General features: G+C 44.3%; 1 protein-coding gene across 1 annotated transcript in view; it reads right to left on the reverse strand.

Annotated features, from left to right (window-relative positions):
• Nucleotides 1–259: 259 nt before the first annotated feature.
• The window catches only part of RIN3 (Ras and Rab interactor 3), a 68,539-nt gene continuing 42,068 nt past the window's right edge, over nt 260–26,730 (reverse strand). Inside the window, exons 5-10 of the mRNA XM_038179419.2 lie at nt 24,686–24,777; nt 18,391–19,878; nt 15,731–16,039; nt 6,471–6,602; nt 3,461–3,624; nt 260–1,522 (exon numbers count right to left, since the gene is read on the reverse strand). Coding sequence (XP_038035347.2) covers nt 1,214–1,522; nt 3,461–3,624; nt 6,471–6,602; nt 15,731–16,039; nt 18,391–19,878; nt 24,686–24,777 — 2,494 coding nt within the window. The 3' untranslated portion in view covers nt 260–1,213. The remainder of the gene's footprint in view (nt 1,523–3,460; nt 3,625–6,470; nt 6,603–15,730; nt 16,040–18,390; nt 19,879–24,685; nt 24,778–26,730) is intronic.

The following is a 26,730-nucleotide window of genomic DNA, read 5'->3' on the forward strand; positions in this document are numbered from 1 at the left end:
TCTGTCTCACAATTGAGGCTTCCACTGCCATTATCCAGTCCTGAAAAGCTGTTTTCAGAGTTCATGAAATGAATTTTTGCAGTTTCAGTTTATTCTGCAGAAATTTAGGTTGCAGGGAAATGTAAGTTTGCAGTGACCGAATGACTGAAAGCAGAGGTAGAGAGGAGAATTAGCAAGTTCTGTCTGCAACTGCCTGATTTTATTAAAGTAATAACCTCATGGGATTTGCAGATATGAAAACACTAGAGAAACTAGCAGCTGGGCAAAAAGGGACCAATATTTTATTCTTGTTTTTTTGACTTCAAGATTATTTTAATCTAGTTTGCCACACTGGGAGAATTATTAAGTTCTTTACAAATGTTTATTTTAAAACAATTGCACCATATCACACATGGAAATAAATACACAATTAACCAAACACTTATGTGCAACCAATATGATTAAAACTGCTATACATGTAAAATTTATGGTGATGACTTTCAATCTTTAAAAAAACACATTGCTGAAAATGCCTAAGCCACCTGATTTTAGTGACAAATAGATGGCAGAAAATATTTTCTTAGTGAATGTGCAGGATCCTCTTGCATGGTCTATAATGATGTGGATTTTAAAGGCAATTACATGTTGTAGATGGCAAAACAGAGATGGAGTTCTGCTACAGGTGGCACTCCTACGCCACCAAACACATCAGCCAAGACTCAGTTTATTCAAACAGGGTGAACAGACGTTACGTGGCGTAAATGCAGTCTTACCTCCAAACAGCATCGAGGTGTGTGCAGGCCTTTCACAGGCCTTGTGCACAGGCATGGTTCACACCTGCCATAATTTATGTTGGGGTAAATGTCCGCTCTTCCACAAGACCTCTGGGTTCATTCACAAGACCTCTGGGTTCATTCATAAGACCTCTGGGTTCATTCTTCTCTGTCCATTTACATTCTGTGACAACAACTGGTTGTCAGCAGGAGGTTCTGAGGTTTGATGCTTCAAGTTTTCCACAGGATGAATGTTCTCCTGAATGCTCCTTTTATTTCTGCAAATGAACTTCACTGAGAAATGCTCTGTATTCAGACAGCATCTACAACTAGCATATCTACCCTGTGTCGAAGGCCAAGCACCAGAGGCCTTCTAAGATCTGCAGAAACCAAAGGATCTCATGAAATAAACTATCCAGCCCTTCCAGGATGGCAAACTCAACAAAAGAGCAGCACAGCCCTTAGGAAAAGTAAGAGTCTTTGACAATTGGAACTGGTGTTTTTTTATGGTCTATTGGTTTATAAATAAAATGGAAATCTTTCTTGGTTTCACTCTTCAGCAGTGAGGCTTTGATATGGTGGGGGAGGGCTTCTTTGTCCAGCTGCAGCCACTGGTCATCAACATAAACAAAAAGTCCATAGTCCTTCGGATGGGAGACTTCAAACTTTTCAGCACACTGCTGGCTCAGCTGCTCAGCTGTGGTGTCACTCCGAGAGGCAAGTGTCCTTGACTGAGCACCAATCTCCAGAAAGGCGATGGAGATGAAATCCTGAAGAGGAATATGAGGATAGATCTTGTAATTAACACAATGACTTTAGGAGACAATACTCAGCCCCAAATCTCTAGCTACCTAGAACACATAAATGCTCCCAAATATCCTCCAGTCATCCTCCAATGCTTTTTTTTTTTTTTAATTTATTTTTTTTTTTCTCCTCTGAAGAACAAGCTCTGAATCAGTGAATACTTAAACTAGCAAGCACTTAACCAAATAACTAGTCCCACAAAGACATATGATTAAAGGTCAAAATCAATGAAGAATTTTTTTTCTGATTTTGGTGACTATCTTTAGTGTGCAGCTGTCTCTACAGCTCCTGAAGAAACAGGATGCAAAAAAATAACAGACCTCAGAGACTTGGCCTGAAAACCCAGCATTTAACAGAAACAGGAAAGGATTGGTGTTGTAGTGGCTCTTGAAATTCCACTGTCACCTAAGCAGCATCTTGAGAGAGTGGCCTCCGAACTTCCTTTCATGAATAATGAAACAGCAGAAGTTGTGCTTCTTCTGAAGGAGGCTGATTTACTTGTATCTTGTTTCAGACAGTAACAATTGACAGGAAGACTTTCTGTTGAACTTATGAGGTGCAGAAATCTACAGTACCTTTGGCCAGGGGGGGAACCTGTGTATTTAATTTGTATCTGTGACATTCAAAAAATTCCCAGCCATTTCTGTTAGAAAATACTCCTGTTCCCCAGAAGAAGTGAGAGAGCTGCGGACTCTCAGACTGTTTAAATCCTACACATTTGCCAAATATTTGGACTATGGGCTTCCAAACTGTGTTTATAGATGAGTAAGGCAGCCAGTAGGGCATGTGGGGGCATGGTGAACATGCCCGCAAGCTAGTTACCCCTGCCAGGGCGGGCTCGCATGTCTATGACATCGCACATCATTCAGAGGAAGCAAAAACAGCCCTTGTGCTGCTGGAAACTGTGGAAACATTCTGGGAAAAATGTGGCATTTGCTGGCCCAGTTATTATGCTCCATGCTATGTAGCTGCTATGAGCTACTGTCAGAGCAGCACTTAGGGATGGATGGATAACTATGTGTCCCATCCACCATTCGTATGTTCTGAGATCATCCAGAACTGTTTTGATTGCACTGTGGAAAGCATATTTCCACCGTGCTGCTACACAGCTATTTAGACAGTCTCCCACTCAGCATTCTTTCAACATTTTTATTTGAGGCTTTCACCTCAGTGCTGACACTGCTTGCTTTTGCCCCGTGAAGGCTTTGCAGAACCTGAGACGTGGACTTTGCTGCCTCCTTGTGGGTGAAAATTTGATCACAGGACATGGGGCTGTCAGGGCACCCTGTCTGCTTGCTCCTGCCTCCATCCCCGCTGTGGCTGGAGGACCAGAGGCACCTGTACGACTGGTGCATGGGGACATCTTCACTGGGCTACTCACAGTGTGAGCTTCACAACTAACACTTCTTCAGCTAATCAGCCCGTGCTGGGTCTGCTCCACTGCTGAGCAGGAGAAGACAGGTTTTGGAAGTTGCTTGTCTGACCAGCCCTTGGGATTGCTCTGGTCCTCTCACATCTTTATGCTGCTCACATCTCCTCAGCTTAGCCCCTGGCTTCCCCAGGCCCTAAAGGCCATGAAGAAGACGGCCCTCCCCACTGCAGTTCTCCCGATATGAAGATCCTCACACACAGTCCTTGAGAATGAGCAATGAAATAACTTTTCTGTCATATTTAAAATGATTTAGTTGAGTACTTCAAGACTTCAATATGCATTCTGTATATAGTATGTAGTTCAAATGAGGTTTGCTTGTTTAAGATTTGGAAATCTTGCACAGTGTGTGCTCTCTCTTAATAGTGATGTGTGTTGATTTAATATTTAAATAATTATCATATTTAAAATGATTATGTATGGATAGAGCACATTCATCTTGCAAGCCTTTTCCCTGGGAAATCTCGCCAGCTACCTGCACTGATGAGCGGGAAGCCCGGGCCTTGTTCAGTGTCCTCCGCCGCTCCCAGCGGTGAATGGAGTCCTGCACCTCCATGCTCAGCTGCCGAGTTACGGTGATTTTGTCATAGTTCTTGATGTGCTCCAGGGCCCCATAGGTGGTGGTTAAATAATAGGAGCCTGCAAAAGGAGAAGGTCTTGGATGAGCATCACACCTGCATGGGCCATTCGTTTCCCCTTCTCTCCTGCCCATGCCCATGCAGAGGCCCTGTCTAATGCTTGCACTGCCCATGCCTGCAGGCAGGTCGTGGTGGCCTCCATCCTGTTCTGCTTCACAGCAATGCCAGCTGCCCAGGCTCCTGAGATTGTAGATGTCCTAGGGGGCACCACAGACCAAAGCTAAGCTACTACAAAAGCAGCTTGGACAAACAAACCCAACCAGCCACCTTTGACCACAGATGATTTATTTTCTGGGACATGTTCATCTTTTTGAAGTGTTCAACAGGGCCAATGCAGTAGGTCTGTAATGTGGGATCCTGGGCAGTCCCCACGATGCAAGGCAATGGTAACAATCACAGCGTGCTCTGCAGGAAGAGCACAAGGCCTGCATTCATCCCCTGACCTCAGCCACCTTGATGAAATGTTTAGAGCCCCAGTTCCCTGTGGGGTCAGCACCTCTGAAGGAGGTCTCAGACCTGCAAGGAAGGACAAGTCACCCTCTGCTCCCTCGGGGCGAGGGCTCAGGCCGCGGCTGTGCCCGTGTCACCGGTCAGCCCCATGCCGGGCCAGGCCTCGCTGCAGCCTCCTGCTGCTCCTGCCCTCACGTCAGCTGCCGGCAGCACAGGGAGCGCTGGAAATTGTCCCTGAGCTGGCAATTTCTCTGCTTTAGTGCTTCATCAGAGCTGCGGCGCCTCTAGATGGCGCCTCCACATCACCCAAAGCCCCTGCCCGCAGCGGGCTCGCAGCGCTCGGGCTTTGGCGAGCTTCAGTCTGCAGCTGGTTGCGTAAGTGGCGGCTGAGAGCGTTTTGTCTGAGCAGTGTTTTTAGAGAAACATTAAATATTAGCCTAAGAGAGACAAAGACGCTGTCATTTATCGTTCCATGCTCGGGCGGATCCAATGAAGAACATCCCACAGGTATATAAGGACTGCACATGCTGAAAACATGGCACGCTCTCTCTCTCTTTTTTTTTTTTTTTCCTCCACCTTCTCCCATAAAGCACATCTGAGAACAGGCTTGCAAGCCTGCAGGTGCCACTTACCCCGTCTTAAATATACCCTTCCTTGTCTCCCTTTTAGTATTCCTCCTGCTGTGGCAGACTCAGGGGTGCCCCTGGTCAGACTGGTGACCTGGTGCTTCCCTTTGGTCAGAGTCCAGGGGGGATCTTCCAGTCCCGTCCCGTCCCGTCCCCCCCCCCCCAAGAGGAATTCATTACTTTTTTTTTTTTTTTTTTTAATAAGAATTAATTTTGCTTTCCCTTTTCAGCATCTTCATTTCCACACATCCGTTCCCCATCTCCTGTCCTTGCCTTTTCCCCAGTAGCCAACATCAGTATTATTAAAATTTGATCAAAGTAAATTCTTGATTTGGAGGCTAGATTTAAATTATTTTATATATTTGTCTGACTTATTTTCACAGTTTCCTCACTTCTGCTTTCCTTTAATTTTTATTTTATTTCTGTGCCTGAATCTATTGTCATTTAATGTTGGAAGTCCCAAATCGAGTTGACTTTTGACAGTTTCCATTTGCAATCTGAGCTGTTTTCATTAAGCCATTCTATTTTTTGTCTTTCCTTGTGTCTGCAGTTATTCCCAGTACCATTTCTGAAGTGGTTATTCAGCTAGTGTGATCTGGAACTTCCCTACAGATTTTTTTCCACTTCAGCTGGAGTATAGATTTCACATAGGCTTTGCATCTTTGATTTGAAAGAACTTCCACCCAGCTTTGCCTTTGATACGCTGAGTTCCTCGATCCAGCTGACTTCAGCAAACAGCTCAGTAGTGTGCCCTTTTGAAATGAAGAACCTGTGGGCAGTGTAGTTACCAAAAACAGCTTGGTTATGTCAGCAAAATGCTGTGCTTAGGATAACATTTTTTTTCTGCTAACATTTTTTTTTTTTCAGCAGGAATATCAGCCTATGCAGAAACCTCTCACTAATGCAATTGTATGCTACTGTTATTTCTCTTAGTACTTAATTTTGCTCACCTCTGCACCATGCTGGGTAGATGTGCTCCTAGCTACAGACTGACACTTTCGTTTAATATAAATAAAATTGGTCTGCTGTTGTTCATTCAGGACTCCTTTCTACAACCTCAGTACTTACCCAAACAAGTTCTAAAATGAAGTCCTTCATATTGTTTTAGTGACTAGTTGGTGAAAAATTATCTAATTCAGAGTCTATAACCCTGTCACTGCAAGTAGCATTTGCTTCCCAAGCTGTATTTGAGATGCTAAAGGCCCACAGATCCCTAGGATATTTACCCCTCCAATAGCAGAGGTCTTTATTCACATCCAAAACTAATATTTCTCTCTAACCTCACTTTCTTTTCTCTACCTTGCTGTGATACTCAGCCAGAGAACACTGTCAAAGGGTCGCTCTACTCATATAGGGAATGAGAATGATGTATGGCCATAGGAATACAATGCAGTTTAAGAACTGCTCTCTTATCTCAGAGGAGTAAATAAAAGTTGCACAATGTATTGCAGCAGTTTAGGTTTAGGCAAAGACCTTTTGACTTTTCAGCCTTTCAGCCAAGGAACACTAGATGTCCCTGTTTAGGTTACTAATCCAGCAATTCAGATCTCATTTGTGCTGGGCCCCTGCTTTTCTTGTTTGTGTCTGAGGTCACGACACTGCTAAAAAGAGTTGAAGTGTTTAACAGTCATTTTAAAGCCTCGGATTTGAAAAGCTTGCCCAAAGCTTATCCACAAAACCAGAGCCTTGCTGCCCTACCTTCAAAAACACTAAAGTAAGGTAAATAATAATTTGCAGAGAGAATATTCAAGGAGCAAACATTGTACTTTACCTTCACCTAGCTGCAGAGCAGGGTCCATGAGCTCCATCATATACTCCACATTCAGCAGGACTTCAGTCAGGTTGCTGCGGGCCAGCACATACATGAGCACGGGGAGGAAGTCATCTGCACCATATGGCTTTCCTGAGCAAAGAGAAACACAGAGTGGTCCCAATAAACTCACCACAAAGGCACAACAGAGACAGTTTCTCACCCAACTGTCTTTTATAGACTTTAGTTTAAGTTATCTGAAGAGTTAAAGATTGAAACTACCAGCAAAGAAAAAAATGGCAAGAAAAGTTAGCTCACTTTAAAAAGTGAGTAAACTTGCTTCAAGCCCAAAATAATAATAAAAATATTATTATTAATAATAAAAATATTATTATTAACAAAAAGGAACACTTTTAGTGGGCTCTATTTCAGTCATTCTTAGTTAACTAGAGAGAGAATAACTTAAACTTCATGGATCGCAGACATGGGACAACTCTTGAAGAGCTCAAAGGCTGAATCCTGCCAGTTTGTCCCTCCGATTTGACACTGCCATTAAGAGTGCAGTTCATGTTTGCAATATTGACAGCAAAGCTGTATACATGTGTTAGGAGTATTTATTCTCTTAGGTTTGCTCTTTGTGTTGGACTGAAGAGTAAAAAAAGAGAATATGAGACAGCAGTTTTTAGAACTGAGGACTTTTGTGCTTATGTTCCTTCAGAAGGCAAAAATTCACCTACATGTTCCTAATTAACTAAAGTCTCCCACGAGTTAGGACCTAAAAGGAAATATCTTTCCAGATGTAGTGTCTAGCTGGGAAAACAAAAAGTCCTTCACATTGACTTAGACTAGGTTTTGGAGCTGATGTTCAGAAGGGGTTACAGGAACAGATCTTAATGGGCTCAAGATTTCCTGGGCTTAAAACAACAAAGAAGTCAACAAAGTGATCTTACATGTAATCTATAAAAGCTCTTTGGGATCTCTGAGGACAAAAAAAGCATACTTGTTAATAGTTATCATAAATAATTACTACTTAAAATGAAATCCTGAAATTCAAACAGAAGCTTCACCACATAAACTGCAAAGAACAGAGAGAACTTCCCTTAATGCTTTCACAGAAATATGTATATAATGCTTTCATCTTCTGCCAACAGGTCACAAATCCATCACGGACAACATGTAATACCAAGCTGCTTAACAGGCCTATCTTCCCAACACTCAGGGTTGACCATTCTTCTGAAGCTAAACTCAGAGTGCATTCATTCTGAATGATCTCCCTCAGACTGTGAGCAGTTTTACTCATCTGAGGTGTTGATTTCACCACTTTGGAACTGGCCAGGTGTGTCTCACTTGAGAACTCCTTGGCTCATTTCAAAGAATAAAAGCAATTCTTGACGTAGCTGCAGTGAAGTTATGCCCTGGCCATTTTTGACCCGTAGTCCATATGCCCTTCCACGGTGAGGAATAAATTCCTATTTCTCAAATGTTCCCACTGCCTTATTTCAAATCCTTGCCATGAGCCAGCTTTCCCTTTTTTGTCATTCATAGCTGACGCAGTTCTCTGCTGGCAAAGAAAGATATTCTTTTAAAGCCTCAAATAAGCATGAGCTTAGACCCTGATTTAAAAAAAGAAGAAAAAAAAAAGAGTGGCTTTAAAATAAACCCAGTAATATTCTAGTGAACAGAGAGTTGATCCAGTTAAAACAAAGTGTTGGAGGATAAGAGATGCTCAGATCTGTAATTCAATCTGTTTCTAACAGAGTCTGTATGTGCCACAACACAGACAATTTATCGAATGAAAGCTGGATTAACGCTTTCGGCTCTATTTGCTCTATTGTGGCTGTCTTTAGTTAAACAACACAGCTCTTGGTCTTCACCCAAACTACGAAAGGACTCTACTGTTTCATTAACATCTGGATGGGGGTTTTGTTAGTCTGTTGTTGCCTTGGCTTATATCTCTGCGAAAGCTTCAGCTCAGTGAAGGGTCTGGTTCATTACTGTCATATATGTAAACACAATAGAATCAGCTTAGTATTACAGCTATTTAGTACTGTGTAGCAAAAAAAAGATGGCTCAACTGGAACATGAAAGCTCAGTAGAAAAACTACACTGAGAAAAGCCCTGTTTTCCTTTTGACTTGAGTAAATCAAATGCCAATGGAGTTAATTCTGTATAGACACAGTATAATGGAACATGAAATACATTAGAGTTTGTTGGGCTCATCTTTTCCCTGCTTTAAAAACTTTTTATTTCTATGTAGTAGTTACTGACAAGTGGCATGGAATTGGTGCTCCTGATTTCCTGAAAGCCAAGAGATTTTCAGTGCAGCACTCATTGCAGAATTTTATCTTCCTACCATTTCTCCTCCATGAACAATCCGTATTTTATCTACTAGGGCATCCAAGGAAGTTGCCAGTTCACAACATGGGTTCTTATCTACTGAGAAAAAATCTGCTGATTTATTATTGTTATTATTGTTGTTTAAATCATTGAAAGAGATAAACAACCAGACAACAGGTTATTTGTCAGCCATTTCATAGTGGAAACTGGAACTTGGAACCGAACAATTTGGTGTCACCAGCCACCAACTTTTAGTGTTGTCCTGGTTTCAGTTAGCACAGAATTAATTTTCTTCCTAGTAGCTGGTGGAATGCTGTGTTTTGGCTTAGGATGAGAAGAGTGCTGATAACACCCCGATGCTTTAATTGTTGCAGAGCAGTGCTTATACTAAGCCAAGGACATCTCAGCCTTTTGCTCTGTCCTGCCAACGGGCAGGCTGGGGGTGCAGTAAGAGCTGGGAGGGGACAGACCCCGGACAGGTGACCCAAACTAGCCAAAGGGGTATTCCATACCATCTGACGTCATGCTAAACAATATATAGGGGTGGCTAGCCGGGGGAAGGGGGCCGGACTGCTCGGGGTTAGGCTGGGCATCGGTCAGCGAGTGGTGAGCAATTGCATTGTGCATCACTTGTTTGTACATATTATTATTATTTCCCTATTATCACCATATTATTATTATTGTTATTATTGTTATTATTATTTTGTTATTATTATTTTCCTGTCTTATTAAACTGTCTTTATCTCAACTCACGGGCTTCACTTTCCATTTCTCTCCCCCGTCCCAGAGAGGGAGGGGGGAGGGTGAGCGAACGGCTGCGTGGTGTTTAGCTGCCGGCCGGGTTAAACCACGACAAGTGTCAACTGAAATGGAAGTTGAAATGGAGAGAACTTTTCAAGAACATCTACAGAATCTCTCTATTTCTTTTTTATTGTCTGAGAAGTGGTTGTGTTTACAAGCAGGCATTGAGTCCATTATTTTTCACTGTTCCCTATCTCATTTCTATAAGCTGATTTAGCTGCTCTGCCCACCAGCCCTTGTTATTGCAACCCTTTCTCAACTTTAAATTTCACAGAAACATTATTGGAGTCCCAGCAGTTTATAAGGCAAAAAATAAGAAGTATATAATACAAAATATATAAATACAAAAAATAAGAAAAGAAAAACAATAAAATAATAAAAAAAACCTAGACTCTATTTTAATCCATGTGTGGGAATATGAAGCTTGAATCTTAAATACTTATGTCTGTAGCTAAAGCTGAAGTCAGCAGAAGCTGTAGGTGTGAAGCACCAACAAAAAGCACCAAGGGAGAAGCAGAGCTGGCCACCCAGGATGTAGCTCTGACTCCATGTGTTGCCACGGGCATCCCGTGTTGCCTTGGGCAGGCCACGCAGGTATCATGCCTTCTCCTTGAAGGTGTCGCAATGGTTTCCTGCCACTGACTGCCAGGGCTGGGTGCCTGAGAGGGCAGGGCTGAAGCTCTCCTGGCCTTGGCTGTCACAGCAGGCTCAGGGAGTACCTTGGAGATGTACAGTGGGCAGTGAGGACAGCTCTGACATACCCCATATCTCAGCCCCTCTGTGGGGATGATAGCTGCTGTCAGCAGTTCACATCTGACCAGAAGCTTCAAGCAGAGCTTGAAGCTGCTGCCTCCTCAGCTCCACTTTCGGTCTGGGTCAGAGCCAATTCCCCAGCCCTGTGTGTCTGTCTTGGCCTGGGGTCTCTCACAGAGAGGAAGGCCTGCAGCTGATGGGGTTAAACCCAGCCCTGACCCTGCCAGTGCTCGCAGTGGCACTGGGACTGAGCTTGCTCGTTCAAGGTGGTGTTGTCCTACTCCAGATATGACTTGCTTGCTTTATTTGCCCACCTTTCCTGCAGGATCAGGAAACATTTATTTCATAAATATCTGTAAGGAGCTTAAAATAAGCCTTCTCTTCTGCCACAAACTCATCCTATTATGTTTATAGCAAAGCAAATACAACGTCAGCTCCTGGCTGGGATGCAGCGCTTGAATGGAATGGGTATTAATTAAATACATGATTTAAAGCAACTGGAATTCTGCCCAAACCTCCATAAAGAAATTACAGCCTGTTGTAACACATTCATGTATTTCTTCTCTCTCCATGGGTATCCTGACAACCAGCAGACAGTGATGATGCTCTACATCTTGCTCTAGTATTTTATAGCCACTAGAATGACGTCTAGCAACAGCTGTCCAGGAAATATGAATTTTAGCCTCAGTTTATAGCTGGGAAACCTAACGTACAGAAAGGTTAACTGGGACTTGTTCAAGCTCATAGGAAAAGATTGTGACCATCTTTCCACTGACTAGCATTTTACTGTTTCTTGTCTCATACTACTTCAGACAGGTTTGATTTGTGGTATAGTTGAATTAAGAGAGTTAAAACGTGCGGACAGAATGAATCCATTTCAAAAACATATGCTCTACAGATCAGGGAAATTCATTCCCCTGGAAAAATTTGAACAGACTTTTTAGTTCAAATGTAGCAATTGCACTAGCCAGAAGAAAGATATAATCTCTAGTCCATCAACCTTCATTAAGAGTAAATTAAATAGAAATACCATTTTCCCAAAGATAGCAAAGCAAAACTGTAATGTGTAGCTTTATATTCCTCCTTAGGAGTGAGATGTGTTAGTGAGCAATGCAGTGGGATTGCTCTGACTTAATTTTAAGAGTTTCTAGCACTGGCACACTGCTGACTGAGGCCAGTTTCCTTTCCACAGGCTCAGCTACCACACTGAAGGCTCACTGCTTCATGTCCATGCCTTTGCCAATTGCAGAGCCACACAGAAGCACATCAGGGCAACCATATCCAGCTGCTCAGTTTCACAGAGGATGACAAACTTCATCCTAAAATCTAGGGAATAGAAAGATTGCAGTGGAATATATATATAATCTATCTATATTCTTCCTCCAAAAGAAGACTATTTATTAACCAGGTAAAATTATGCAATGGAAATGATTAAATCGGACATTTTAGGGCCAGCCACCTAGCCAACGTCACTCTAGTACAGAACTGGGTTTGAACTGTAGTCCAGCCCTCTGTGAGGTTCTAAGATACTTCAGCAATGAAACTTCGTAATCTTAGTCCACAACTTTAAAAAGTTGCAGTAAGAAAACCGTTCCTCTCCTCATTCCTTTTGAATTCCATCATAAAGCAGGCTTTATAAAGTATCTTTCAAACTTCCAACTCATGCTTTGAGCATTTCTATTTCTGATCTTCCCAGGTCACACACTGACCAAGCTTGGATTGTTTGTCTTGCCTAGTGTTTCTTCATAAACTGATGTCCATGCTCGTCTATTTTTTCATTTCCATCAGTTCTCTTCTGCCAAGCAGCAGCTCTCAGGTAGCACAGGGCTTGGAGCTCTACTCTTACTGCTGCCAGTGCACATCACACATGTTGCAAATTTGCATGTAATTATCATTCCACAAGTGTCACTTGTGCTTTTGATATAGTAAAAGGCAGAGATTGTACTCCTAACATACAATACCCCTTGACATTTTGTCTGAGGAAAGGTATTTCTGGAAGATAAACAACAAGCAGCTTTTCCTATGTATGATTACAATGCTTCTGTATAAATGAGATATGTGGCCAGCCCTCTCTGTGGTTACTGGAGCATGCCCTCCAAATGTTGTAGCGGCCAGACTGCTGGAAGCTTACAGTGCCTGCCGAGTCCTGCCTCTTACTTTTTCTAGTGTGTAGAGTAAAAGATGCCAGCCAGTTTGCAAAGGAGATCCAAACTCCCCTTCTTCTCTTCTGTTAATGCATATTATTCTCCCTAACTACTCCTAGTATTTTTAGCAGGCAGGTTACACATCTTTAAATTGTAGGTTGCGTTCATGGAGGCATATGCTGAAGTTATTTAAGTTTGCACAGAACTTGGAAAAGCTCAGTGAGACACCACAGTGCTATCATAATTGTCCCTTTGGGGGGGATACACTTACTAATACTGCTGCCTACACTGTGTATGTGAGCATCTGAACCAGTACCCCTAAACTCCTTTTATAGCCAGTGATGAACTAATCAATATCGTCAGTGGAGTTTGCCATGAGTCATCTCACCCTAAAACAGACACCTACATCTAAGCCAGATGAATCAACTGAACTCTATCGACTATGTCCCCGTTGTCTATAATGAGAAGTTAGATGTGATACCCATCTGTGGCCACCTACAGCTAGATGTAGCTGTAGATGAGTCCTGCTCAATGTACACCTACATCTTGTAGCTGCACTCAGAGGTCTGTTAGGAGGAAGGTGTTTTGAAAATGACAGTGGACTTGCCTTCTTGATTCCTTCTGATGAATCAGACCCACAAACTGATGGCCTATGACTTGAGGGAGAAATGTTAGTTTATGCCAGCTGAGAATTTGACCCATTGAGCCCATACTCTAAGGATCTAAGACAAATTGTCACAGCTAACTTATCAGACAGATTGTGTTACCTAATATAAATTGCAACCTTCTATTAAAACTCCGACAACCAAAGCAGAAAAATCCTCCTCTCTCAAAACAGCAGGCTAAACATGGAGTCAGACAAGGCTGACTTCAAAATGTTGTAACTCTTGCAGCAGTACAAAGATGGGCACTGCTGCAAGGGCAGATGTTTCTCACTGAGCCTACCCCTAGTTTTGAAGTACCTATTGGTAAACCTTGGCTGAACCTCAACTGCCGTTTTTCAACCCAATAGGTTGAAAAATTTGTGTTTTCAAGGGGGTCTGAAAAAAAAACGGTGTTTGATTTGGTGGTATTTGTGCTTTTCTTTGAGATGTGAAACCATATTCTTAGGCCAGTTGTTCTATTGTCAACCTAAAGTGGAAAAAGGCCTGGCCTGAACTTCCGAATTGCAAATTAAACCAGACAATGTAAGTAATTATCATGTCATGGAGCAGATAATTTTTCTGACAGAGGTAGACTGATTTTAGTCCTGTGGCAGAGGGAATTATTAGTTTTGTGTTCCACACGCTCGGACCTTCTACGAGGGGGGAACTCTCTAATTCAGTGGTGAGTAAAAGGAACTAAAAGAAGAACAAATTGCACAGGAAACAGAGCATGGCCGCTACTCTTCCGGTGCTAAGAGCAGTGCACTGCCCTGGGGCTGCCTGAAAGCAAGAGGGACCCTGGGTGGCTGCTTTCGAGGTGGGCAGAGAGCAGAAAGGGTTCCTACCCAACGACATCTGGTCTGAGCAGCCCACAGCATACTTTTTCTGCACAGCACCGGCTGGGAATCTTCCATCAGAAAAATATTTCAGTGTGCTGAACAGTTTGTCTTTGCCAGGTGGAAAATCAAAGTAATACTGGTGATCTAGGGTCAGTTCATTCTGGTGAGAAGGTTTCGCACATTTCATTTCTAACCGTATCTACAGGATGTCTCGCTGGATTTGTCTCTGAGTGCAGTCTCTGCCATGACTTAGACTATAGCATTTCCCTGTTCTCAGGGCATAAATTCACATGGGTAAATTTCCTTAAAGCCAGGCCAGTTTTATTCTGACTAGACCCTGATGTGCAGTATTGATCATGTATACTGGACAGGGAATTGGATGCACACAGCAGAATCCGGCTTTTAAGCCCCATCCCACTTGCAGCAGCACTCGACATGAGAAAACAGTTCGAGATGGCTGAAATGAAGTGCTTCAGTTAGCAGAACAAACCACAATCATCTAATTTCATGAATGCCAACCTTTTTAAACATTTCAGGTTTTTTGAATGACACAACAGCATTTCCTGCAACAGAGAAATTCCAACCCTGAGCCAGCTGAGGCAGATACATAATGTGCCAGCGCCATCGGAAGGAGACTGTGTCTCCTATGTGGGTTTTAATGAGGTGTTTGAGTCTTTGATCTACATCAGATATTCTCTCAGACTTGAAGTAACACAGCTGTTTTTAGAAAGTTACAGCAAATTGCCCTACATGCGCCAAAATCTTCTCATATGAGGTGAAGGCAGTCAAAGGTCCTATCTGCCCTGCAGCTTACGCTCAGCCCCAGTGTGGCTTCCTGTTCTGCTGTTAATGTGTCTAGATCAGTTGCTGAACTTTGCTGCATGCTGTCCAAGGGAGGACCCCTATAAGAAGCTCAAGGGACAATTCCTGAGTGAACGCCCCATGGCTGTTGTTGGTACAGAACAAAGCAGAGCAGAACCTTTGTGGATGGTAACTTCTTGAAAAACTGCAGGTCATTGCAAATGAGTATCTGGCTACTCTCCCAATTACGTATGACTCTTCATCAGCTCCCCAACACACAAAGAAAGCTCTTAAAGGGGTAAGGCGGGCTCCTGGAGGAAGGGTTTTTTGGTCTATCTGCAAAAATGCATCCTGTCTTCAGGCCAAGGGCTTAACGTGCATTTAGCGGTTGGCCTGAGGCCCAAGTTATAGTTATACTTGGAGTACGGACTTCCTCACACCACAGAAGCTTAGTAGTGGCTCTTGGAGTTTACCGGACTATCAGGAATTAATAACAAACGGTACCAGTATTCTGCATCTCCTCTTCAATTTAGGCAAAACTTTGTAAAGGCCAAATCAAGAGACCCTTCCCAAAGACCCATGCCTATAGGTTACCATTAAACTGCTATGAGCTGGGACAGAGCTCTGGGGATTTATTGAGAGCTGCATGAAGGCTTGTGCAAGATGGCTGTTCCCCATAAAGTACACACTTACAGACATTATCTGATCCCTGGAGTTATGGAGCTTAAAGTTAACCAAGAAACACCTTGTATCTGCTATTAGTGCAGAGAACTTCACAGAAACTAACCAGCGCAATCTGAACACAACCTGTGAAGAGCTGATACCAAACACACCAAGATATAAGAGTTGATACCAAACACACACAGTCTGGATATTACCACATCGACTGTAACATAAACCCTGTTCCTGCGGTACCTGGCAAAGGACCCGTGTGGAATACCATGTCAGTAGCAGTGCTGTACCTGGGTTTCCCTGAGCCATGGAGTCATAGATGAGTTTGCAGGACTTCAGCAAGATGGCAATCTTCTTTTCTGGAGAGTAGGCCTTGTGCATGGTTGTGAACTTGTGAAGGATCTTTTCTAGCACAACAGTTTCAGGCACACTGGTTGTGACACCGAGGTCAGTGGTAGTTGTGTTTTGTATCACAACTTGGTTCTCTTTTAGCTGCTGTAAAGATCCATCTTTGTTGTGGATTTCTTTCAAGTAAGAATTGATGGCTTCTTTTAAAGGTTTAAGGACACATTTGTACAAAGATGACTCAGCAATCGCATCTGCATAGAGATGGGAGAACACAAAATTTCATGGTAAATTATCAACGCCAAAGTACAGGTGCTAGTAAAGAAAACATTCATGTACTATTGAATAGCCATGAGCAGGGAACAGAAATTACAACCCAGAGAGTAAATGGCTCGTTACTGGCACCCACCAGAAGTCTGAAAAGGCTGCAGACCAACATGACTGCACAGTCTCTGCTGCTGGAGCCATAGGAGAGCTCCAGCTGTCAGCAGCCCCAGTACGCATACCCTGCCTGCCTGCTGAGCAGTGTGGCACCGCCAGGCCACAGGAAAGCCAGCTCTGGGCAGAGAGGAGGAACCCCAGCTAACTGTGCTCCTTCTCACAGTCAGTCCTGGGGGGATTCATCTCATGTCCCTTCAGACATCTCTCTCACCTGTCTGTTTACTTTGGGATGAAATTAACTGAATCCTTGAAGTGCCCCTTTCTCCACACTGACTGAAGAGGAGCTGTAGCCACCAGCTCAGAGGCGGACACCAACATCTGGTCAGAAGCCTCTCACCCTTCCTGCTCAAGTAGCTCTACTTTACTGGTGTTTAAGTCAATTCTTACGCCACCTGCGTGTGAGGAAATTGTTTGTGTGGGCTGAGCGTTTGCTTAACGTCCAGCAGGAGACAAAAGGAACCATGAGAGACTGTGAGAAAGTGCCGTTCAGTCTGTTGTCCACCTCCTAGAGACCAGTGGCAGAGCTAGCAGGGCTGCAAGGATTGCTTGTCACCCCTGCACTGTGGCAAAAAGGTCACTGCCAAGGGAGCCGTCTGCTCAGTCAGTGAGGCATGAAACAGAAGGCAGTGACATTTAGGGATACAAAGTGCAAGGATTTCAAAGACTCAGAAAATCAGCCTGAGGCAGGAGGGATTTGAGTGGTAAATCATCCGTAAGGGGAATCCCTGTCCTCTACAGAAGGCTGACTGGGCCGTATCGTGCTGCTAAGGAACTGCAAGTGAACAGGGCTGGATCTAACCAAGTATGTCAGTAATCCTTGCACACACACAGCTCTACCAAGCAGAACAAGGACACTTCTTCTTTCTGCCTCCTCTCCACCTTCCCCAAGCAAGACTCATAGTGAACTTTCTGTGCTGACACCCACTCTGCCTCTAAGAAAGGGGTTGCTGGGAGAAAAGTCCCAGGTGTAATACGAGGTGTGTGAGAAGTGAAACTGTAGTTCCTCTGTCAGAGCTACGTCAAGGGGCGGGCAGCAGGTCTGCTCTGCTGGGAAGGCTTCAGGGTCATCTCAAGGCCTCTGCTGGGTGAGAAAGAAGTCAGCAGGGGCTGCTGAGACTGACAGCTGGGCACCTCTGGGTCACCACTGAGCTGCCCCCCCCACCAACACTGGAGCTGCAGGATCGCCTGGACACCCTGGCCACTTTTGTAGTTGGCCATGGTCTGCGCTGGGAGCCTTCCAGCTCCCACATTGCTCTGAGACAATTTAGGGATTTATAAGTATCTCTGCATTGGTTCCCAGGTCCTGAGCAAACAGTTTTAAGTCAAAAGAGTGCGTATTCCCTTATGAACCCCTTTGTGTATTCCCTCCTGAACACACATAAAATGGCCAGGCCAGTCTATTTTTATTTATTTATTTTTAGCAAGGAGATAAATGGCAAATTATGACTCACAGCAGATTGAGTGAAACACCCTCAAACACCCAAAAAAATTATTATTTTTTCTCCCCAAAGGCACATGATTTCTGTAGCATAGAGGTGTGAATGCTGCATTTGTGTAGCCAGCAGTGTTGCAGCATGCAGCATTTCAATGCCTCAGTGCTGAGGCTCAAAGACCGACTTGGATCAAATGATTCCTCCAACCTGAACTCAAAATTGTTGCAGTCTTGTCCCTCCTTGTTGGACAGCGACTGGTCCCCAGCTGGCTGCCACAGGCAGGGAGCTCTCCATCCTCACTGCAGTGTGGGGAAGGGGACGTGGAAAGCCAGGGGGAACAGAGCTGTGCAGGGTCTTGGCCTTTTGTATTTGCAGTGAACACAGCTCTTTGTGCATGCCTCTATAGCTATATATTTGTATGCATATTTTTATGCATGTTTATGCATATTTACATACACACATCTCTCTCACACACACAAACACACATTTCTCCTGCTTAAACTCATCCCCTTAAAACATTCAGAATGGTATTTTCCCCCTCATTGGACTCCTGGTTTTTAAAGATGCTCCCCCAAATGTTGGCAACCACAGAGCAGACTTCAGTTTAAACCCCTCAGCTTTTGGGAGATGTCTTATAATTTCTGTAAAGCAGAACTTGTGTCTGCACAGTTCTGTCTCCCTCCTCACTCTCCCAAATCCTTCCCAAGGATGAGTAAAGCACAAACACCTACCTAACTGTTCCTCGGTGTAGGTGGCTGGGTCTATCAGAGATTTCAACTCAGTGCTCTGCACTAAGTAACTCTTTAGCTGTGTCATCATCATCCGTATTTCTTGTAGCATCTCTGTACTGGAGCTCTGCTTCGCCATCATCTCCAAACTGTATACTCTGTAGTCCCGCACAAGGTTGCCAAAGTACGAATCCTTGTCCTGTGCCAGCTCCACTATCTTCTTCTGCAGCTTTCTATCATTCGACAAAAAGACTGTGAAGACATTGGACAGGCTGACAAAGGACAGCCTGTTCTTGGCCTTGTCCAATATCATGGAGCGTGTCTTCTTACCAGATGAGCTATTCAGCATGTCCAAGTCATCCTCAGTGCTGCTGGTGGAGTAGGAGTCTGGCTCGGACGCTGATGCCTGAGCTACAGCGCTGCCTCCCAGGCCTTCCAAAGACAAGTGGGAACCTTTCAGTTCGGCTGAGATCACAGACTTGCGGCCACGTCCTGGTTCAGTCTCAGTGTTTGTGCAAGCTGCACCACCTGCCGCAGGTGCTGAGCCACTCGTGCATTGCACCTGCACTGCAGACACAGCCAGCTCCACCACCGTTCTCTGCTTTGACTGGCAGGAGCTGGGGACCCTCGGTACTTGGGAGAGCCTCTTCCTTCTCGGTGGAGGGATAGGAGGTGACTTTCCATTCTTAATGTCATTACTTTGTATATCAGGCATGTGCTCCTTCTTCTCTGCAGGTTCAGGCTTTGTCTCCTGAAACTGTGACACAGCCCTTTCAGGAACCTCCCCAGGCATTTCTACAGCCTTTCTGCACAGCAGCTTTTTATCTCTGCTCTCTGTACTCGCGTCTTGTTTTCCTTCTCCCTCTTCCCCTTTCAGCGTTTCACAACTTCCAGGCTTACCCAAGCAGCTCTCCTCTGAGCTCCTCTCGCAGAGCCGTCTCCGCGGGGGGACGGAGGGCTGGGAACCCTTCTTGGGGCTCGCTGCCGGGGACTCCTTGAGTGAGCCGCTCTGCTTCCCTTCTTCTTCTTCACCGTCACCGCCCTCAATTTTCATTTCCTTGATGCTCTTTCCTAGTGGCTGAAGAAGCAGCTGGTTTTCTTCACAGGCCGTCATCGGATCCCGCGGGAGCTTCAGAGAAGACTTCTGACTGTGAGCGTGAGAAGGGGGCGGTGGGGGGGGGCGGCGGGGAGACCTCCTTTCGGCGAGCGTGGTGTCAGGGGGCAGATCGACGCTCACAGTGCGGCCTTTAGGAGGAGGTACATCTGGAGGAAAAGGATTACTGCACTCTTCTATAAAAATAGGATTCACGAACCACAGCCTGTCATTTCCTATTGACAGCTCAATTTCACATGAGCAGTGGTTTGTGCTACTTGCAAAACACTGGGTAGATCTTAAACTGTCTGCCTGGGCAGTGCTGAAAGCAGAGTCTCTTGCAGGGTGGAATAACCCCTCGCCTCTTGTTCCACGATTTAAGGAGGAATCCCAGAAGTCTGTCAAAAAAAAAAAAAAGTTGAAAAAGAAGAAGAATGTAAAAACTCCCTGAGAGAATTTTAGCTGCTAACTGTATGTGGAAGTCCTACTTTTTGTTAAAAGAAATGGCACACATCTTTCACACCTCTGCACTAAGCAGTATGAAGAAAGGGTTGCTTGTTTTATGTGCATGAGATGTATGAAACCAGGGGAAAGTTTCAGAAGATTCATCAGAAATTCATCAGAAAACTGATGAATTTCTTGCCAATTTCTTCACAATGCTCCTCTAGTGAGAGAAATTAATGTGCAGCCTGTGCAGTATGAGCAGGAAGGTGCAAGTAGCAAATATGAATGTTTGAGAAAAATGTTCTGGGGCTTGTTCAGTGATCACTGCCTTCAAAATGCAAAGGTGAGTGAAGACCCCAGGCCACTGCTGTCTGCCTCTTGCTGACCGTGGGAAGGTGTGGGGCTGGGATGTGCAGCCAGGACCCCAAATGTGCCGGGAGCACCAGAGTCATCAGATGAAGACGACTCCACCCAGCAGTGAGCTCATGTGGTGGGGTCTGATCCTGCCTTGCATTACAACCACTCCAGAAATACATGACTTTGTATTACTTCCACAGACCAAGTTTATCATTAACTTATACAGCTCTGGATGACCATTATCCAGAGCCGTGCCCAGGCTCGGTTTTGCACCTTGCCTTGAGACTGCCTGCCTGCAGGTGTGAAAGAGGAAAGATGGTGCACAGGACTGTGTACATAGGAGGGTTTTATACTGAAGGACTACAGCACAGTTATGTATGTCAGTGCCATCAGCTGTGACTGGAAAAAGAAAGTGGTTCAGATGCAAGAAGTCATTTTACGTGTCATAAATCTATTATTGGAATTTGTCTTTCAATAAATTGTTTTAAAAAATTATGAAGTGTTTGTATGTATTCTGAGCAGTTTCAGTATATTTTTGACCTCTTCTCCTTTTCCCAGAGGTGTGTTTTCAAAACTGCTTGCTTTATTGGTTTGATTGCTTTTAATCACTCCTACAGCTGCTAATTCAGGGTCCACTACTGGAAATATCAGGAAACAGAGGATCCAACCTCTTTGTTTTCTAACCAAGGAAAGAGGTAAAATCCTATGAGGGTGTTCCCTGGCTGAGGACTGCATATGTGCCTATGAATTTAGGGACAAGGGGAAGATGGGAAATCCCAAAAACACAGAGATGCAGATAACTACATTAAACTGTTCCAGCATGCCTGGTGCCAAGCCTGCAGCTGCCTAGCTGCAAAAACCTCACTTGCCAAGCCCAGGAGGGGACACATGGGATGGCCCCAGTGCCCAGCAGGCAGTCCTGGGGCTGCAGCACAGCTCTCAGGACTCTGCCTTCAGCCGAGCCTGGCCAGGGCCCTGCTCTCCTGTCAGCTGCAGCAGTGCAGCCCCCAGCCCATCACAGGGATGAGGATGCGGGGCTGGGCTGGCTACAGCCCTGGGCCTCCTCCTGAAAGCCAGCACCCAGAAACGCCTGGAGGGACTCTCAGGTAGGAAGGCTACAGCAGAGCCTAGAACAGAGCAAAGAAACACTTTCACTAAAGCCAGTACTGAACTGTGGAGTGAAACATGTTCAGATAAAATCTCTCCACTACATCCCCAAAGAGAGACCACTTCTCCTAAATGTATTCCCCGGTGCAGACGTGACTCTTGGTGGCTTCCTGCTTGCAGCCAACTCAATGCAGTCTCTGGCAAAGCTATCTTCTTTCTGCTGCCACCACGACCCGCCCTACGTAGCCTCTGCCTTTCCCTCCAGTGCCTCCCTCTGCCAGAAATGTCACCCCCAGGCACAGTCCATGGGTGTGCAGGCAGAGCAGGGTGAGCAGCTGGCTCTTAGCTGCCTCTGCTCCCTCTGACCAGGCATTTATACAGAATACCTACAGAGCAGGCTACATGCATGAGTGAATTCAATGACTGCATCTGCCATTACAGAAAGAGCTAGGGCACCCACAGCCAAGTGAAGAATGTGGCCACAAGTCACTAAAGCAGTGGAAGGTCACGTGCAGTGCCAGACTTGGAGCAGAAAGGCTCCTCCATGACTGTCATGTTAGGGCGGTGAAGAGCCTTTAATTTTATTTGTGTCAGTTTACCCACTGCAACCCAGCAGCCGTCTTTCTGTACTACATTAGCAAGCCAGTTATTCTGAGTCCACAGCCCCTTCCTTGCTCAAAAAATGCAAATTCTGAAAAACCCTCTGAAGCCCTGATGTTTAAAGTCAAACCATTGGCCACCTTCTGTGTCTCGTGCTCTCCTGAAAGCATGTTGTACTTGCTCTGACTCTGTCCCTGGAAGGCAGCAGACTGCCCGTGGCTCAGTTTCCCCATGCTGAAAAATGGAGATGATAACAGCATCTCTTATAAAAAATCTGGTAGTCTAAGGATGCAAGAAGCTAGTGTTACATACCAGCTCTTCCATTCCTATCAGGATGAAATTGTTGATTTAGCCCTTTGCAACCCAGGCTAGTATCCATGGCTAATTTGACTTTATGAGCAAGTACCCATGTTTTCTTCAGGAGGCTGAGGTTAGCACAGCTTTATTCTCTGATTCCCTACCACGAGAGAGAGGAGAATAAAGAAGCTTAAAATAAAAGTGTTGCCAGGAACAGCAGCACTCTTGACAACAGAATTCGGGAGCAGACATGCAGATGCAACAGCACATATGGTACCATGTTACCAAGCCCCTCATGAGACTGTCTAGGTCATGATTTCCTTTGCTTTAAATCCTTTGGGTATCAGCAAATGCAGAGAACTGGAAGTCAGAATATAATGCTGCAGAATCTCATGGGCTGAGGAAATGGTGAGTAAACCAATCTACAAAAGGGAAGTTGGTTATTTTTCTCAGTAGTAGGCAAGGATAAAACACTGTGACAAAAATGCAATGCTCCACTCAGTCTGTGAAGGACCAGATGAAGCTGTGGCGGTCTTCTCAAGGGCTACACAGCTGCTTCACGAAGGGTGTTCCCCAGCCCAGCCATGCTGTTTTGTGCAAAAGGAAGGGGCAGTCTGGTCTTCTCCCATTGCTGTCCTGGTTCTTCCCTTACCTTACATCCTGGGAGGGATGATTAAGAAGTTCTTTGAGGCTTTGGCACTTGTGTGAAGGAGATATGTGCTCTCTGTGCACTGCAGTCACACTAATTCTGCTGTGAAGACACCTTTTATACCAGTGAGGTCAGGACTACAGGCCCTGCAGTATATCTGCTTTGACAGATATTTTACAACCAGGCCCTTTGTGGAAAAATCCAGCTTGCAGATTGACTTCTTATTTTCATCCCTTCCCTCTTTCCCCCCCAAAAAACTCACATCACTTGGAAATAAATAAAAATCAACATACTAGAATTTCAAACAACACTGGGGTTCCTTTGGGAGTGCCACAATAGGCAGCATATATTGTTTGTACCCGTGAGATTTTGTTCCAGGAAGCAGCAAACACCACCACTCATTACTTCATCCTCTTTAACCTCACTGAGACAGCACGACACTCCAAGAAGCTAGCATAATTTCCCAGAAAATCTCTACACAATAGCATTTTTTCTCAGTTGTCAAAAGCTTCCTTAGCATGCAATGTCCTGTGGCAAACAAAACTCTAGACATCCCTACTTTTATGACCATCATTGTACAGGAGAGAAGAATACAACCAACACTGCTTTGGTGCTTGTGCTTTGGTTAATCCTTTCAGAAGTTGCTGGAGACTTCCCTGAATCACAACCTTCTCCAATGAGAGAGAAGGTTGGCGAATCATGATGCACTTCTTATGTTTTAATCCAAAAGTTTACACCTGTTATAATGAACTTAATAGTAAGTTCTCAACTTGTTATCTCAAGTTGCTGGTTGGACTCCCATATTCAAGAATTGGAACATATTCAAAATAGAGGATGCTGAGAGTGTCAAGAGGCAAATCTGCTGGTAAAATTCAACGAAGCTGGTTGAACTGAAACCAGAGGGTTTTGCCCATCCCTTCTGGGAGGTTTATTGCAGAAGATCCAAAAATAGATCCCAAAAGCCCCAAGGTATTCTTCTGAGTATCTCTAAGTGAGCAAACTCTTCAGCTTCCAGCATTGTTTCACTGTTTTCAACAGCTGAATGGAAACTGAAAAGCATAGGAACGTGATAGGCACTTGCTATCTGCAACAGTCATCTCAGGTGGAGTGCATTTAATGGGAAGATATAGGAAGGAAAGAGAGTGCTTTTAGTTAACAACTGCATTTTTCAACTCTTTAATTTTATATTTACGATCTAAAATTTGCTCATTTGGTGCTGTCACTAAAAATAACATTTTGTTCTGTATCTTATCGGTGTGAGGCAAGAGAACACACTGGGGCACTTTTCTACCAGCTAGAAATCCAGCTATAGGAAGCGGACATACCAAAATAGAAAAATATCACATTTCCATCAGGATTGCCCCGACTTATCAGAAGGGGAAATTACAAAGATGTTTTCCTCTTTTCATATACCTCTGATGTCAGCTACTTTGAATGTGTGTAAGCTATCCTGAGAGGCTGTGCCATGCTTCAGCTATTGAAATTTTTGCCCTAGCTCATACGGTGAAAATGTAGGTACCATGCCCTACATGGAAGTCCAGTGGAGGTTTAAGTCCAAAGGGGTGGTGTGGGCTTTTTTTCAGTGTGCTTCCATGAACCTAAAGATAACAAATATTTTCTCTCCTACATTCAGGCTTCCTCATCTCTTCTGGAGACAATAGCGCATCTGTTCACCAGTTGCATTATATCTGTGGAAGGCACTGTGGTTCTTACAAGCCTCAGAGAAACCTTGAGTGCTTTGAGGGACTTACCTATCCCCAGACTAGAGATAATTTCAAGATCTTGAAAGCTATTGGCTTCTAATATTGCTTGTGGTAGCTTCAGGGTGAAGGGCAGCAAATCTCTGTAAAAAAAGAAACAGTGAAAAACTAATGAAAGAATAAACCCCACAATTGCTAGGAACTCCATAATTCACCGTTGGTTTAGTGATTGAATTGGCTGACAATTTCAGCCCTGTTCTGAAAAGTACTGAAAGTTGCCTGAGGCCAGCAAGGAATCGTGCACATTGTGCTGGCCTGGCTTGCTCTGATTTCATAAGAGATCACCGGCTCCTGTGGTGATGCTTCATGCCTTGCCGCTGGCTTAATCACGGTGCCTTGGCTTCCCCCTCTGAAAACAGCAGTAATGCCACATCAGGGGAGACTGCAGGGTTCGAAATACCTTCCATGAAAAGTGAAGGTAATTAGAAAATGAAGTATCATTAGAAAAGCCATTCTTTCTGGCCTGGAGGAGATTTGCAGTCTTTTTTTCTTTTCTGTATACCTCTCTCTCCTCACCCTGCTTCCTCTTTCAGCAGTCAGTGTAAGCGTGAGGCAGAGCAACACAGTGAGACACAGTGGGGTTAGGAAAGTCCCCTCTGAGCAGGAGAGACCCCCGGGTGAAGGTCAGACAGCGGTGAGGTGCTGTGTGGTGCGGAGAAAACACACAGAGCTCTCTGCTCTTGGATTTATGACTGTTTGGTTTCTTAAAACATGCTGTATTTGCACTGAAAAAAAGACGTAGTTTTTCAGAGGATGGTAGCTGGGCTTCATTGAAGCACACCCTGTGTATGAAATAATTTAATGGAGCTCTTGGGCTGGCAGTCAAGTGCTTAGGTTTGCCTCTTGCCCGATGACAATTTGCTAAACCTCTTCCTACCTCAGTCCTTGTTCTAGCAAGGATAAAAAAGCTGGCAATCATAGCCTCTTGGAATGGGGCAGGGGCAATTTCCACTTTTAAGTTTTAGCACATAAAAATGTTCTGCAAGCTGCAGAAAATTATTTTAGAAGAAGCTGGTCATGTGAGCTGGTAGTCTCTGCTATGTGAGCACACACAGCAAAAAAAAAACCATGACTGCATGCCTGAGGACACTTCTGTGGAGAGATGAAGGAAGGCAGGAGGTTTATTTTTGCCTTGTTAACAGATATGTATTTCACTGATATATCGTGTACACCACGGGTTCTTTGCATTTTTCTGAACCCTCTGTTGTCACATTATTTGGCATTAACAGATTTGACCACAGGAGCTTTCTTCATGGCAGATACCAGGTTTAAAAAAGGAAGGGGGTGCCCACAGGCCTTCTCCTTTCTTTGTTATTGTTACATGCTTGAGTCATATGTGCCCAATTTTTTCTGTGTGTGTAGAAAAATATGTCTAAAGTAAAGAAGCATGAACACTTTACATTAGTAGAAAAAAATTGTGATTTTATTTATGGGGCAAGCAGCTTGCAGATAAGCCACCATGTCACCTGTTATCTACAGGTGTAATTTTTGTGATGTAAGGTAATTTACCCATCATGGTAGAAGAGGCCAAACTTTCTTTTGGAAAGAGGTTGTGAGGCCTGATAAACTGTTTCCAGATATTTATAGATTACTATTTACTACAGCCCTGAGAACAGGCCTCTCCGCTCATTATCACAGATTGCTTCTACAAGCTGCCAGGAAATAGCAGGTCCATGCCTAAGCAGCCTTTTCATTACCTGGCTCTGTCAGGAAAATGACTCCCGACTCACCTTATCTTTTGACAGCAAGCTAAGAAATCTCCTCAAGCATCTGAATGCATATTTGACGTTCCAAAGTAACAAGATATAACAGGAACTAATAGAAAAGCTTTTCTTCTTCTGTTTTCTGGGGCTCATTCTCAAACCACGATCCTTTCTGCAGGAAAGCAGAAGCGAGCAGAATTTTCCCTGCCACAAGCCAATTGCCTGGAAATGCCCAGCATTCTTGCATGCTCCCTCAGTAGGACAAAAGTCTTTTATGTGGGGTTCAGGGTAATTTATGCCTATTCCATAGGGCCTATGCATATCTAGATGGCT

Source organism: Anas platyrhynchos, chromosome 5, assembly GCF_047663525.1.
Source record: "Anas platyrhynchos isolate ZD024472 breed Pekin duck chromosome 5, IASCAAS_PekinDuck_T2T, whole genome shotgun sequence".
NCBI classification, from domain to species: Eukaryota; Metazoa; Chordata; class Aves; order Anseriformes; family Anatidae; genus Anas; species Anas platyrhynchos.